General features: G+C 43.5%; 1 protein-coding gene across 1 annotated transcript; it reads left to right on the top strand.

The window, feature by feature from the left end:
• The first annotated feature begins 2242 nt into the window (after positions 1-2242).
• On the top strand, positions 2243-3397 carry LOC132387474 (N-acetyllactosaminide beta-1,3-N-acetylglucosaminyltransferase 3-like). The gene has a single exon (XM_059959843.1). The coding sequence runs from the start codon at positions 2243-2245 to the stop codon at positions 3395-3397; it is 1155 nt and encodes a 384-aa protein (XP_059815826.1).
• Positions 3398-14786: the final 11389 nt, after the last annotated feature.

Here is a 14786-nt window from a genome sequence, read left to right as displayed (position 1 = left end):
AAAGGTTGAACAAGTTAGATCTTTACTCTTTGGAGCTTAGAAGGTTGAATGAGGACTTGATAGAGGTATATAAAATTATGAGGGGGGTAGATAGAGTTGACATGGATAGGCTTTTTTCCCATTGAGAGTAGTGGAGATTCAAACAAGAGGACATGAGTTGAGAGTTTGGGGGGTAAAAGTTTAGGTTTAACACGCCGGGGAACTTCTTTACTCGGAGAGTAGTAGCTGTGTGGAACAAGGTGGCCGTAGAAGTGGTAGAGGCAGGTTCGATATTGTCATTTAAAAAAAAAAATTGGACAGGAACATGGACAGGAAAGGAATGGGGGGTTATGGGCTAAGAGCCGATCGGTGGGACTACGTGAGAGTATGCATTCGACACGGACTAGAAGGGCTGAGATGGCCTGTTTCCGTGCTGTAATTGTTATATGGTTATATGTGAGGTGATGGACATTCAGATGAAGTAGAACTTGTACAGTGAATGGCAAGGCACTGACAAGTGCATAGTTCACTAAAAGACAGGATTGTGAGAAAAAAAAGCGTTTAGCATGCTTGCCTTTATCAGATATGGCGTAGAGTGTAGGAGCGGGGGATTATTTGCAGTAATATAATTTGTTGTGAGACCACTTTTGGAATATTATCTACAATTTTGCTTACCCTGTTATAGGAAGGACGCTGTCAAGTTGGAGAGGGTGCAGAAGAAATTTACGAGGATGCTTTCTGGACTAGAGGGTCTGGGTTACAGTGAGGCTGGCCATGCTGGACCTTTATTCCTTGGAGAATGAGAGGTGACCTCAGAAGTTTAAAATCATAAGGGGTATTGATAAGGTAGATCGTCATTATTGGAGAGTTGGAGAGCACGAAATGAAAAGTCACAGAGAGAGGAGAGGAGGGGAAAAATTGAAAAGAGACCTTGGGGACAACCTCTGTACACTGAGGACAGTGCGTACCCGGAAGAAGGTACCAGAGGAAGTGGTTGAAGTGGGTTCAACTGCAACATTTAACCGGCATTTGGACATGTACATGGAAGGGAGAGGCTTGGAGAGTTATGGACCAAACTAGACATGTGCGACTAGCAGGGAGGATGCTGTGGTTGGTATGGACCATTTGAGCCGAATGGCCTGTTTAGCCTGCATTACTCTAGTATTCCTTAATTCTAAAGTGACACAAGTTGCATCCCTGTGCAAATACTTTTACTTGTACACATCGTTCTGCTATCAGTCACTGTTGTCTTTTCAGGGCTCCTGGCATCCAAGGTTTTACACATACACATTGTGGATCATGCTAACTATCTGCCCTGTTCTGCTGTGAGTTAAAATACAATGAAAATCAGATGCTTTCAGTAGCTATGCTAACACGTGACCTTCCCTGCACTGCCATATATTCAGTTACTAATCAATGGTCAATAGTACATCATCTTCCATAGTATCAGTAACCTGTGAACTCAATCTGAATGGTGAGCGAGCTGGGAACTTACTCTTCAGAGTAAAGGTGGGGGTGGGTAATTGGGGAGAGGTGATTTGATAGAGGCATATAAGCTGGTAAGAGGCATAGATAGAATGGAGAGGCAACAACTTTTTCCCAGGGTGGAAATGACTAATATGAGGGGGCATAATGTTAAGGTGATTAGAGAAATGTATAGGGGTTTGTCAGAAGTATTTTTTTAACAAAAAGAAAATGGTGGTTGTATGGAATGCGCAGCCTGGGTAGTGATAAGGGCAGATGCATCAGTGAGATTTAAGAGGCTTTTAGATAGACACATGGATGAAAAAAATGGACAGCTATTTGAGAGAGTAAGGATCAATTGATCTTGGAGCAGATTAAAAGTTCGGTGCAACATCATGGGCCAAAATCCCTGCATTGTGTTATATTGCTCTATGTCTTGCCCAGCTCAGTTTAAGCCCTGAGAGGAGTGACGAGAGCTGTGAAGCGAGGTGCAATAAACCCTTTGGAATCATATACCTTTAAGGCCCAGAAATAAACTATGTCATTTAATCATTTTAATGACAGAGATGGTATCCTATGGGTAGATTTGTTTTTCTGCTGGGATGGAATGCTTCAGGTCAATTAAACTTTCAGCAGCGTGTAGGGCTCTGCCTATTCCTTACCTCACCACCATTTTGGGGTCAATATTACAAAGCATTAGTGAACCTCATTATAGTTTAAACTTCCCATTCTTCTAAAGCATCATGTAAATGTAAAGTACTTTGAATTAATCCATATTTTTCTCTACTTCAGGTGAAAGATGAGCGGACATTGGCGATTCTATGAGAAAGTAGTGCTGGGTGTTGTTATTACTCTGAGATTGTTATTCGTGTTCTGGGATAATGACCAACGTCGAGAGATTGATGTTGCAGAAACTTTTCATCGCAATGACCTGCCCAAGGTTGTTACTGGTGATGCAACTGAATCAGTGCTCAAGCCAAAGTGCCACGCGAACACGACATTGCTGCACCTGTCCTCATTTCATCAAGAGAAAGAGCACATAAAAAACTTCTTGATGTATAAACACTGTCGAGAATTTGACATGATTCAAAATGTTCCAGACAAATGTGGTGGTGGAGAAGAATCTCAGAATGTCTTCCTGCTCCTGGTCATCAAATCTCACCCTTTCAACCAGGATCGGCGGGAAATGATAAGGAAGACCTGGGGCAGAGAACGCGAATTCAATGGGGTCCTAATTAAGAGAGTCTTTATTTCTGGTGTCTCTCCTGACCAAAAAGAAAGTAGGAAATTGAATCAGCTGTTAGCCATGGAAAACAGAGAACACAGAGATATCCTACAATGGGATTTCTTGGATACCTTTTTCAACCTCACCCTCAAACAATACAAGTTGCTGCAGTGGGTCAGTGAATTTTGCCCCAGTGCTAAATTCATCTTCAATGGAGATGATGATGTCTTTGCCAATACCGATAACATGGTTGATTACTTGCTAGACATGAAGGTTCACCAACACCTGTTTGTGGGCCGTCTCATTTATGGGTTTGGACCCAAACGCCAGAAGTCGAGCAAGTATTATGTGCCAGAAATAGTGACCACCATCAAGTCGTACCCACCATACATTGGTGGAGCGGGCATACTTATGTCTGTGTATACAGCTCACATCATTTTCCACATAGCCCAAGACCTTGAACTATACCCCATTGATGATGTATTTTTGGGGATGTGTCTGGCCAAGGCTGGACTAGCCCCACACTCCCATAGCGGATTTAGGACAGCTGGATTTAGTGTTCCTTCTACCCAAGATGAATCTTTCAATCCTTGCTATTACCGTGAGTTGCTGCTAGTGCACCGTTTTCGGCCTTTTGAACTGCTACTGATGTGGGATGCGGTGCATGATGCCAATCTGAAGTGTGCTCGTGCTCCCCAGGAGTCTGCATCCACGGAAAGGACCACATGAGTCATGGGAGAATGTAGCAACTGCTGGAATGTAATGCAGTTTGTGCACATGTGTTAATAAGTTGTTTATGCAATGTAAGAGGTTTAATTCCTAAATTCTATTGGAGTATACATTAATTCATAGAGTTGGTGCCTTTCTACATTCTACAAATGTTTGAAAAGCTGTTAGGTGTCATCACTCAGCCTAATTATTACTGCAGCCATAATGACATTACAACATTGCCAGGAGCACCACAATTTAAGTCAATTGTAAAGTTATTCCAAGTGAGCAGTCCTTGTTGCATTGCGTGCAGATAGGTACAGCATGTTCACTTGGGGCATTTGTATAATAAGCCACCAATAAAATTTTTAGTAACAGTTATTTCTATGTATTTTCTTCTTGCCGTTTCTTACATGACACTTGCAAAATGTGAATGAGACAAATGTATTTCTTGGACTGGAACTGTGAGAACAACAAAGAATCTAGATCTGAAATTGTCTCAGGGTTGGAGGAATGGAGAAACTTATGGTCATCACTTCTGTACTCAAATGTCAGCCTGCATTGTGTCTGTGTAACTACATATCAAATAAAAGCACACACGCAGGAGATGGCTTGAACTGGAGTATTTACATTGCAGAGAGGGAAAGAGATCAATGAACATGTGGGGACAACAGATCAATATGCATACATAGACGGCAGTCCATATGTAGTGCGAAGGGGAGTGGCATTAGATTTGGCAGGTGTCATGTCTAAGACAATGTACTCTGTTGCCAGTGTCATGTTGTTGGTATTGACTCGGTCATCACTGAGAGGTAAGTCCGGTAGATTTCACTAGTGGCAACCTGGACATCTGAGATCTGGAGAGGAGGGGACTTCAATAAGGCTCACTGTCCGAGGGGCAGCTCACGGCAGTGCAATAGAGCAATTGGTGACCAATCAACTAGAGGCCAATCGGCATTTGGGATTGATTAGTAAGAGCAAATTAAAGGAAGGTGGGAAAAACCCAGTGGCTGTCGTCTGAGTAGAAGCATAGAAAACCTACAGTACAATATGGGCCCTCGGCCCACTGAGCTGTGCCGAACATGTCCCTACCTTAGAACTACCTAGGCTTTACCCACAGCCCTCTTTTTCAAAGCATGTGACCATCCAGGAGTCTCTTAAAAGACCGTATCTTTTCCGCCTCCAGCACCGCCGCCGGCAGCTCATTCCACGCACTCTCCTCTCTCTGTGTAAAAAAAAAACTTACCCCTGACATATCCTCTGTACTTACTTCCAAGCACCTTAAACTATGCACTCTCATTCTAGCCATTTCAGCCCTGGGGAAGTCTCTGACTGTCCACACTATCAAGGCCTCTATCAGGCGACCTGTCATCCTCCATCGCTCCGAGAAAAGGCCGAGTTCACTCAACCTATTCTCATAAGGCATGCTCCCCAATTCAGACAACATCCTTGTAAATCTCCTCTGCACCCTTTCTATGGTTTCCATGTCCTTCCTGTAGTGAGGCAACTATAACTGAGCACAGTACTCCAAGTGGGATCCGACCAGGATCCTATATAGCTGCAACATTGCCACTCAGCTCTTATACTCAATCCCACAATTGGTGAAGGCCAATGCACTATATGCCAACTTAACCACAGAGTCAACCTGTGTAGCAGCTTTGTGTGTTCTGTGTGCTCGGACCCCAAGATCCCTCTGATCCTCCGCACTGTCAAAAGTTTTGCCTTTAATGCCATATTCTGTCATCATAGTGTAGGGACTGCGGTCTGCAGTCAGGTACTCAGGATCACTCAGCATAATGTTACACGAACATTATTAGCAAAACACTCCGACACCAGACGGGTTTCATTTTGTTACAGACAGAAATACCAGTTTGGTACTACAAGTAAATTGCATTTCCACATCGGTGGAGAAGTGTGCTGACACCCCTCGCTGTCTATAAAAGCTGTGACGAGATGCTGAGGTGTATTAAATATGGACTGTGCCTTTAAAAAGAGAGAGAGTTGGTGTACATCGATTCAGAGAGAGAGAGAGAGAGAGAGAGAGAGAGCGGAGCAGCTCGTGAGTCGCCATGGTTACGTAAGGGCGGGGCTATATAATGGGCAGCTGGCGTTCAGCATGTTTGGTATATATTCAAGGTCAGCCTGCTTTTCACACTTTTCACACAGACACACGGAAGACACGGACAGAAATACAGAAGAAATAGACACTGGATGAACTTTCAGTGCCCACGAAAGGGTGGGTTTTGATCGCAGTGTCGGAAAGGGGTGGCCGGTGGAATGTTATCGGTGTGTTTAACCTTTGATAACTTTACTGCGTGAAGGCGGTACACTTTTGTGTGATCACAAAACTTTAACAAGACCTCGGAATGCAACTGAACGATCAACGACATCAGCTTACTTGGAAAACAAATCGCCTCTCGATCTCTCTCTCCTCAATTCTACTCCTCTTAATATCACGAAATGAACTGACGTCATTCCTATACCATCGTAAGACTGTATCATTTACCACCTAAGCTGAAGATGTTTGAGGTTTTATATTTACACGCTTACATATGCATAAACTCTGCTAATCTGTTTGGTTTATCTGGTTTTATATTACGAGATTACGTGGATACTGATAAGTAGTGTTTTGTTTGTAACAATACCAGACTCCAGGTGTGTTCTATTTATGCTGGTTCTTTTAACCCGTTACGGGGTACGTAACAAAACTGTTCCAACCACTACATCACACCCCATTTCTGTAAACCCCTTCGACACTTACAGCCCTCGGCATTTCCGCAAAACCTCCATCATCCAGCCTGGTTCATTCCGACGACAGCAGACCCGAGAAAGATAAAGTCGTGTCAGATTGAATGGCTCATAAAACACTGTTGACCAATAGAAACTACAGACTGATCAAGGACCAGGGAAGCAGACAAGCCAGTTCTCTCTGCCTCGCCCCCACCCATTTTGTGGACTATGAATTGATTCTTACACTGGAATAATTTAATCAGAGGAACTGAATGTGGACACAGGGAGCTTCAGGTAATGATCTGCTAAACCTGAGACCATTCTCAAACAAGTCGCCATTTGTTATGTGAAGGGCGTGGACTCTGAACTGATTCCTGACCCAGGGACAATCTAATCAGAGCAATAAACCAGAGACCATGCTCAGAGGAGCAGCTACTTGTTATATAAAATGCCAGACATGTCAAACAGGCAATCTGTAGTCTCGTTAGACTCTGTCTGGGTTGCCTCATTTAACTGGCTTAGACCAGTAAGTGTGTAAAGATACAAATACACAAGGCTGAGGTGGGCAGAGCCAGGTACAATATGTTGGTTGTAGCTCTGTATAATGATCAGTAACCATGTGACCCAGGTAGATCAGGTGACCTTGAGCCAATGGTTTGGAAATCCAATGGTTCAATTAATGAGGAACAATATAAGATTCCGGAGCACCAAATATGCAGGGGTGATAATAGTCCAGCGGCCAGAGACCAACCATTGTCGAAAAGTAGTACCACACGGACACATGGAGATCGGATACATGGGGATCGGAATATGATGAGAGGCATTGACCGTGTGGATATTCAGAGGCTTTTTCCCAGGGCTGAAATGGTTGCCACAGGAGGACACATGTTGAAGGTGCTGGGGAGTCAGTACAGCGGAGGGGTAAGTTTTTTTTTTAACTCAGAGAGTGGTGAGTACGTGAAATAGGCTGCCGGCAACAGTGGTGGAGGCGGATTCGATTGGGTCTTTTTACGAGACTTTTGGATAGGTAAATGAAGCTTAGAAAAATAGATGGCTATAGGTATGCCTAGTCATTCCTAAGGTAGGGACATGTTCGGCACAACGTTGTGAGCCGAAAGCCCTGTATTGTGCTGTAGATTTTCTATGCTTTTTATGTTTCTATGGAAACATAAACGTAGACTCTTTACCGGGTAAAAACTTTTCTCTTAATTGACTGTTCATGGAGTGTCTGGGTTTCCAGTAGTGTGCACACAGGAAGATAGTGTGCAAATCTACGTGATTTTAGTAGAAATAATAAAATATACTTGTTGGTAAATACAGATTCTCTGTATTTCATTGATCATTGTTACAAGGAATGATTCTTGTCACGGTGGCATCCATAATTAACATTGCCCACTAACAGGACGTGCCCTCTACACAGTGTTACCATCGGGAAGGAGATACAGAAGCCTGAAAGCTCAGGCTCAGCGATTCAGGAACAGCGTTTTTCCCCGCTGCCACCTGTATCTCAGTTTTGTTTTCTCTATATTTATTTATCCTGTATTTCATTGTACTGCTGCCGTAAAGTTAACAATTTTGCGACGTATGTCTGTGATATTAAATCTGGTTCTGATTCTTTAAGTGTACCTTTGAAACCTTTGATTCTGATTCAGATACAGGGGGGATATGTTAGATCGAACTTACATTAGTCGAAAGCCTATCAGAACCTTATGTACTGTGCAGTAATATTCTGTGTTCTGTGCTCGATCGAGAGTACCGTATCTTGCTATAGTTAAGTAAGTCGATTAATTATTTAAAATTATTTAAATTAATTATTAATTAATTACACCTTGCTTTTCCAGACTACTCTCAATGCGTTGGATAATAAAGTGCAGGAGAATAAAAAAAAAACAATAGACCATATATATATTAGTACCGACCGCTGGATGATCTCGATAGCTTTGCTTGGAAGGGACTTGCCAAGTGTTATGTAATGATGAATTGTCCTCGGTGTTGAGACTATGCTGGTCATGGGGTATGAAGGAAAGTATCTGGACAAACAGGAACATTAACGATAGTCAGGATGGGCCAGTAGGTCATGTCTAACCAATCTCACAGAGCTTTAGGACGTGGTAACCAGGAATGGTGTTGACAGCAAGGCAGTGGATGCGTCTGCAGGGACTTCAGCAAGGAATTTGCAAGATTTACACGGAAGGATGGTCGGGACGGTTCAGTCGCTTGGCTTTCACGATGAAGTAGTAAATTGGATTAGCCATTGGCTATGTTGGGGAAACTAGAGTGTGGTAATGGATGGTTGTCTCTCTGATTGGAGGCTAATGGAGAGAGGAGATCCGCAGGAATCGTTGCTGTGCCCGTTGTTATTTGTAATCTATATCCACGATCTCGATAATAATGTCGTTAACTGGATCAGCAAATTTGCCGATGACACCAACATTACGGATGTAGTTGACAGCGAGGAAGACTACCGGAGTATGAGGCGGGATCTGGACCAATGGAAAAATGGCCTGAAAAATGGCAGATGGGATTTAGATCAGACAAGTGTTAGATGTTGCCCTTTGGGCGGACTAGCCGGGGTTGGTCTGACACAATGAGAAATAGGGCACTGAGGAGTACGACAGAACAAACGAATCTGTGAATGCAGGTCCATAATTCAACGAAAGTTGCGGCACTGTTACACAAGGTCGTAAAAGAAACTTTTCCCACATTGGCCGTCATAGACCAAAGTACTGAGTACAGGAGTTGGGACGATATTTTGCTGTTGTTTAAGGCTTTATTGGGGCCTAATTTGGAATAGTGTGTGCAAGAAAGATTAAAATATGATTAAAATAATGCGGAAAAAATTACACGGCTAATGCCGGGACGGACTGAATGTTTTTAATTAAAAGGAAAGATTACACATGTTAGCAGTTTATTCCCGAGCGGGTAGAAGACTGAAGGGAGATTTGATAGAGATATACAACATTATGAGGCGTATAGAGAGTGTAAATGCAAGCGGGCTTTCTCCACTGATATCGGGCGAGAATACAACTGACGATCATGGGTGAAGTGTGAAATGTGAAATGTTTAAGGGAAACATGAGGGGGAAATTCTTCTGCCTGAGGGTGGTCAGAGTGTAGACAGAGCTGCCAACACAAATGGTAATTGAGATTCCGATGCCAATCTTTAAGAGATGTTTGGAGAGGTACATGGATGAGAGGGATATGGATGGCCACGGTCCGGGTGAGGTCGATGGCAGTAGGCAATTTAAATAATTCCTCACTGACCTGACGGGCTGGAGACCCTGTTTCTGTGCTGTGGTTTCCTATGGATGTCTGACTGTGTATCTGGGTTAGAGCTTCAGCGTCACACAGCACCGACCGATCTAGAAAGTCGTTGATACTGTTCGATCCCTCTGTCCATGCAACACTGAAGTAATTTGGATGGTTATTCTGTATTCCCCAATTGCCTGCGATGGGTTTGAAGGGAGACAAGTGTGAGCCTGATTATTGCTTTGCCTTCGCTGCGTTTTCAGTTTGAGTAGTTTTGTGTGTTACATTTATTATTGATTTCAGAGGGAGACACGGATTCCACATCGGCCATGTGGATTCAGGGTTAAATGGATCGAAATATGAGCATTTCTACACCCGATATGATAAAACCACGATTCAGAGGTAAATTGGCATTTGGATAAATTGGTGTGTACTTGAATTGTGAATTCGGATTGCCATTTTGGACGGCTGGTTCTATTAATAAGCACCAGAAGCTGCTGCTGAGCACTTGGAAATGCTGGTTTCTAGTTGTAGGGCTCCATTGGAAAAGATGCTTTGAAGTCATTGTAGCATTTGCCCTGTAATATGTAAATGACAGGTCAGTTTAGAAAACGCGCTGGTGCAGTCAATCACTCAGCGATTTGCTGGCATCTTCAGCCCTAATTCCATTAATTATCCAGGTGCGACGGTGTGATCAGATTAAATCGATTATTTCCTCAGCCCTGTTTCTGAGAGCACTGGTAACTGCAGACTCGCAATAGAGTTGTAAACTGCAGCAGAATTTCGACTCTGCATGAGGAACACGGCTGCCCTCTGTCTTCCAGCCAGAATTCACTCTGTCCACCACATCATCTGCCTTCTGTTAAGAGCCAATACTGAATCAACGTAGCCAGGTTTCCCTCGATCCCATGCCTCCTGACTTTCTGAATGAGTCTACTATGGGGAACTGATCAAACTCCTGACCATAATTAATGCACCCACATCGACTGTCCTGGTTCATCCGTTAGTTTTATTTTCACTTTCAAATAATTCAATCTGACTCATTAATGACAACATGCCATGTTGTCTCTCCGCAGCCAGACTACATCTCTCCAAATACTCATAAGTTCCTCCTTCAATAATCCTCTCCAGTAGATTACCCACAACCGATGTAAGACTCCCTGGTCTATAATTCCAAAAACTATCCCTATTATCTTTCGTCAACAAATGAACAACATTTTCCACCCTCCAATCATCTAGTTCTACTTCCGTGGCCAGCAAAGGCACAAATATCCTGTCCAAAAGGGCAGCAATATTTTTTCTCGCCTTCCAAAATTACCTGGACTATATCACTTCCGGCATCGGGGAATCATCTATCGTAATGTTTTCCAAGTTTACAGCGCATCCCCTTTCTTAGCGTCGGCATGTTCTGGCATATCTGCCTTTTTACGCTGTGTTCACATTGATCAATGTATTCAGTGAGGAGCTTCACCGCCTCTTTGGACTCCAGACACAAGTTTTCCTCTTTTACCTCTGATCTGCCCACACTCTCTCCAGTCTTCTCCTGTTCTTCACAGTGCAACTCGTCAAGGATTTCTCAAATCCCCCCTATAAGTCTTTTAAGTCCATTGTTGAATTCCTTCCTGTCTACATTATGACTCGCTGTAGCATTACCTGATCCTTTCTTCCTTTTCTGTAAGTATCGTTCTTTCTTCCTCTTAACGTGTTGTTCCAAATTTCTTCTCTCCCAGGGTTACTTTACACTGTCATCCTTTCCCTGCGTCAGTGGGCCAAGCCTATACTGAACCCCGTGTCAGTGCTCCCTAAACAATCCTCTCATATCTGTCGCGCAATACCCCGAGTGCGTCATTTCCCAATTTACGTTCCTAAGCTCCTGCCAGGCAGCAGCACAAATCGCTGACCCCCAATTAAATAGAACCCATGCTCCCTGGTCCTAACTGTGCAAGGTAAATGTCGGGAAGATCTCCCTGTTGTTCTGAAATGCGGACCCGCGGAAAGATCTGTCACGACCCGTTTCCTTTTCTAATATCAGATCTGGTATGGAAAGTTCGCCAGTCAGCATTTCTTCTTATAGAGACATGAATCCTTCCTGAACACAACTGAGAGTTTATGCCTTTGCTAAACATTTTACCCTGGATAGGTGCCAAAGACTATTAGGGAAGTTGCAGTTGCCCGTGCCAATAACATGGTTCATGTCCAAGTTCCGCTCCCCGATCGGTTCCTCACGTTGCGTTTTTTTTTGGTTAATCTTGTGGGCGGCTGTACAGAATACTCCAAATGGTGAGATCGCGCCCATTTCAAAAGGGAGAACAGAAACAATGTTCGTCTCCCAATCTATCAGCAAACGAACGCTCAATAATGTCCTCCCTTTCTGCAGCTCCGATACTATCCCTGGTTTCCCATCGCACTCCCTTTACAATCTGTTACCCGACCCTGTCCATTTTTAAACATGTAAAAGATCGGAAGATGATGAGAGGCATTGATCGTGTGGATATTCAGGGGCTTTTTTCCCAGGGCTGAAATGGTTGCCACAAGAGGACACAGGTTGAAGGTGCTGGGGAGTCGGTACAGAGGAGATGTCAGGGGTAAGTTTTTTTTTTACTCAGAGAGTGGTGAGGGCGTGGAATAGGCTGCCGGCAACAGCGGTGGAGGCGGTTATGATTGGGTCTTTTTAAGAGACTTCTGGATCGGTACATGGAGCTTAGAAAAATAGAGGGCTACGGGGAAGCCTAGTCATTTCTAAGGTAGTGACATGGTCGGCACAACTTTGTGGGCCGAAAGCCCTGTATTGTGCTGTAGATTTTCGGAGTTTTCTATGCTTCTATGGAATGCCTTGCCAGCGGAGACTCTTTTCCCGGGTAATAACTTTTCACTTCACTGACTGTTCATGCAGTTTCAGGGTTTCCAGTAGGGTGCACACAGGAAGATAGTGTGTAAATCTACGTACTTTCAGTAGAAGTAATAAATAGATACTTGTTGGTAGGTAAATACAGGTTCTCTGTATTTCATTGATTATTGTTACAAGGGATGATTCTTGTCACGGTGGCGTCCATCATTAACATTGCCCACTAACAGGACGTGCCCTCTACACAGTGTTACCATCGGGAAGGAGATACAGAAGGCTGAAAGCTCAGGCTCAGCGATTCAGGAACAGTTTTTTTTTTCCCCGCTGCCACCTGTATCTCAGTTTTGTTTTCTCTCTATATTTATTTATCCTGTATTTCGTTGTACTGCTGCCGTAAATTAACAATTTCGCGACGTATGCCTGGAATATTAAATCTGGTTCTGATTATTTAAATTTACCTTTGAAACCTTTGATTCTGATTCAGATGCAGCGGGAATGTGTTAGATCGAACTTACATTAGTTGAAAGCCTATCAGAACCTCGTGTACTGTTCTGTAATATTCTATGTTCTTTGCTCGATCTAGCGTACCGTATCTTGCTATAGTTATGTACGTCTATTAAATATTTAAAGCTTTGACGCCTTGCTTTTCCAGACTACTCTCAATACGTCGGATAATATAGTGCAGGAGAATATCTTATATGTCAGTACCGACCGCTGGATGATCTCGGTAGCTTTGTTTGTAAGGGACTCGCCAAGTATTATGTAATGATGAATTGCCCTCGGTGTTCAGACTACGCTGGTCATGGGGTATGAAGGGAAGTTTCTGGACAAACAGGAACATTAGCGATAGTCAGTATGGGCCAGTGCGTAGCAGGTCTTGTCTAACCAATCTCACAGTGCTTTCCGAGGTAGATACCAGGAATGGTGTGGAAGGCAAGGCAGTGGATACCGTCTAACAGGGACTTCAGGAAGGAATTTCTCAAGGTTCTGTACTGTTCAGTCGCTTGGCTTTCACGATGAGGTAATAAGATGGATTCGCCATTGGCTATGTTGGGGAAGCTAGAGTTTGGTAATAGATGGTTGTCTCTCTGACTGGGTCCTGTGATGAGCAGAGTGTCGCAGGGATCGTTGCTGTGTCCGTTCTTATTTGTAATCTATATCAACGATCTCGATAATAATGTCGCTATCCGGATCAGCAAATTTGCCGATGAAAAATACAGGAACATCAAACGGAATCTGAACCAGCTGGAAAAATGGGCTGAAAAATGTCAGATCGCATTTAACGCAGACAAATGTTAGACGTTGCACTTTTTGCGTATCAGCCAGGGTTGGTCTGACACAATGAGAAATAGGGCACTGAGGAGTACGATAGGATAAACGAATCTGGGAATGCAGGTCCATAATTCAATGAAAGTTGCAGCGCAGTTAGACAGGAGTCGTACAAAAAAAGATTTTCACACATTGGCCTTCATAGAGCAAAGTACTGAGTACAGGAGTTGGGATGTTACCGAGATGTCGTTTAAGGCTTTATTGGGGCCTAATTTGGAAAACTGTGTGCGAGAAGGATGAAACTAAGATTAAAATAATGCAGAAAAAAAAATATACGGATAGTGCCGTAACGGACTGAATGTTTTTAATTAAAAGGAAAGATTACACGTGTTAGCAGTTTATTCCCGAGAGGGTAGAAGACAGAGGGGAGATTTGATAGAGGTATACAACATTATGCGGCGTATAGAGAGTGTAAATGCAAGCGGGCTTTCTCCACTGATATCGGGCGAGAATACAACTGACGATCATGGGTGAAGTGTGAAATGTGAAATGTTTAAGGGAAACATGAGGGGAATCTTCTTCTCTCAGAGGGTGGTCAGAGTGTAGACAGAGCTGCCAACACAAATGGTAATTGAGATTCCGATGCCAACGTTTAAGAGATGTTTGGAGAGGTACATGGATGAGAGGGATATGGATGGCCACGGTCCGGGTGAGGTCGATGGCAGTAGGCAATTTAAATAATTCCTCACTGACCTGACGGGCTGGAGACCCTGTTTCTGTGCAGTGGTTTTCTATGGATGTCTGACTGTGTATCTGGGTTAGAACTTCAGTGTCACACAGCACCGACCAATCTAGAAAGTCGTTGATACTGTTCGATCCCTCTGTCCATGCAACACTGAAGTAATTTGGATGGTTATTCTGTATTCCCCAATTGCCTGCGATGGGTTTGAAGGGAGACAAGTGTGAGCCTGATTATTGCTTTGCCTTCGCTGCGTTTTTAGTTTGTGTAGTTTTGTATGTTTCATTTATTATTGATTTCAGAGGGAGACACGGATTCCACACCGGCCATGTGGATTCAGGGTAAAAGGATCGAAATATGAGCGTATCTACACCCGATATGATAACACCGTGATTCAGAGGTAAATTGGCATTTGGATAAATTGGTGTGTACTTGAATTGGGAATTCGGATTGCCATTTTGGACGGCTGGTTCTTTTAATAAGCACCAGTAGCTGCTGCTGAGCACTTGGAAATGCTGGTTTCTAGTTGTAGGGCTCCATTGGAAAAGATGCTTTGAAGTCATTGTAGCATTTGCCCTG

This window comes from Hypanus sabinus, unplaced genomic scaffold, assembly GCF_030144855.1.
Source record: "Hypanus sabinus isolate sHypSab1 unplaced genomic scaffold, sHypSab1.hap1 scaffold_190, whole genome shotgun sequence".
Lineage (NCBI taxonomy): Eukaryota > Metazoa > Chordata > Chondrichthyes > Myliobatiformes > Dasyatidae > Hypanus > Hypanus sabinus.
Note: the sequence above shows the minus strand (reverse complement) of the source record. Positions and strands in the feature narration are given on the sequence as shown.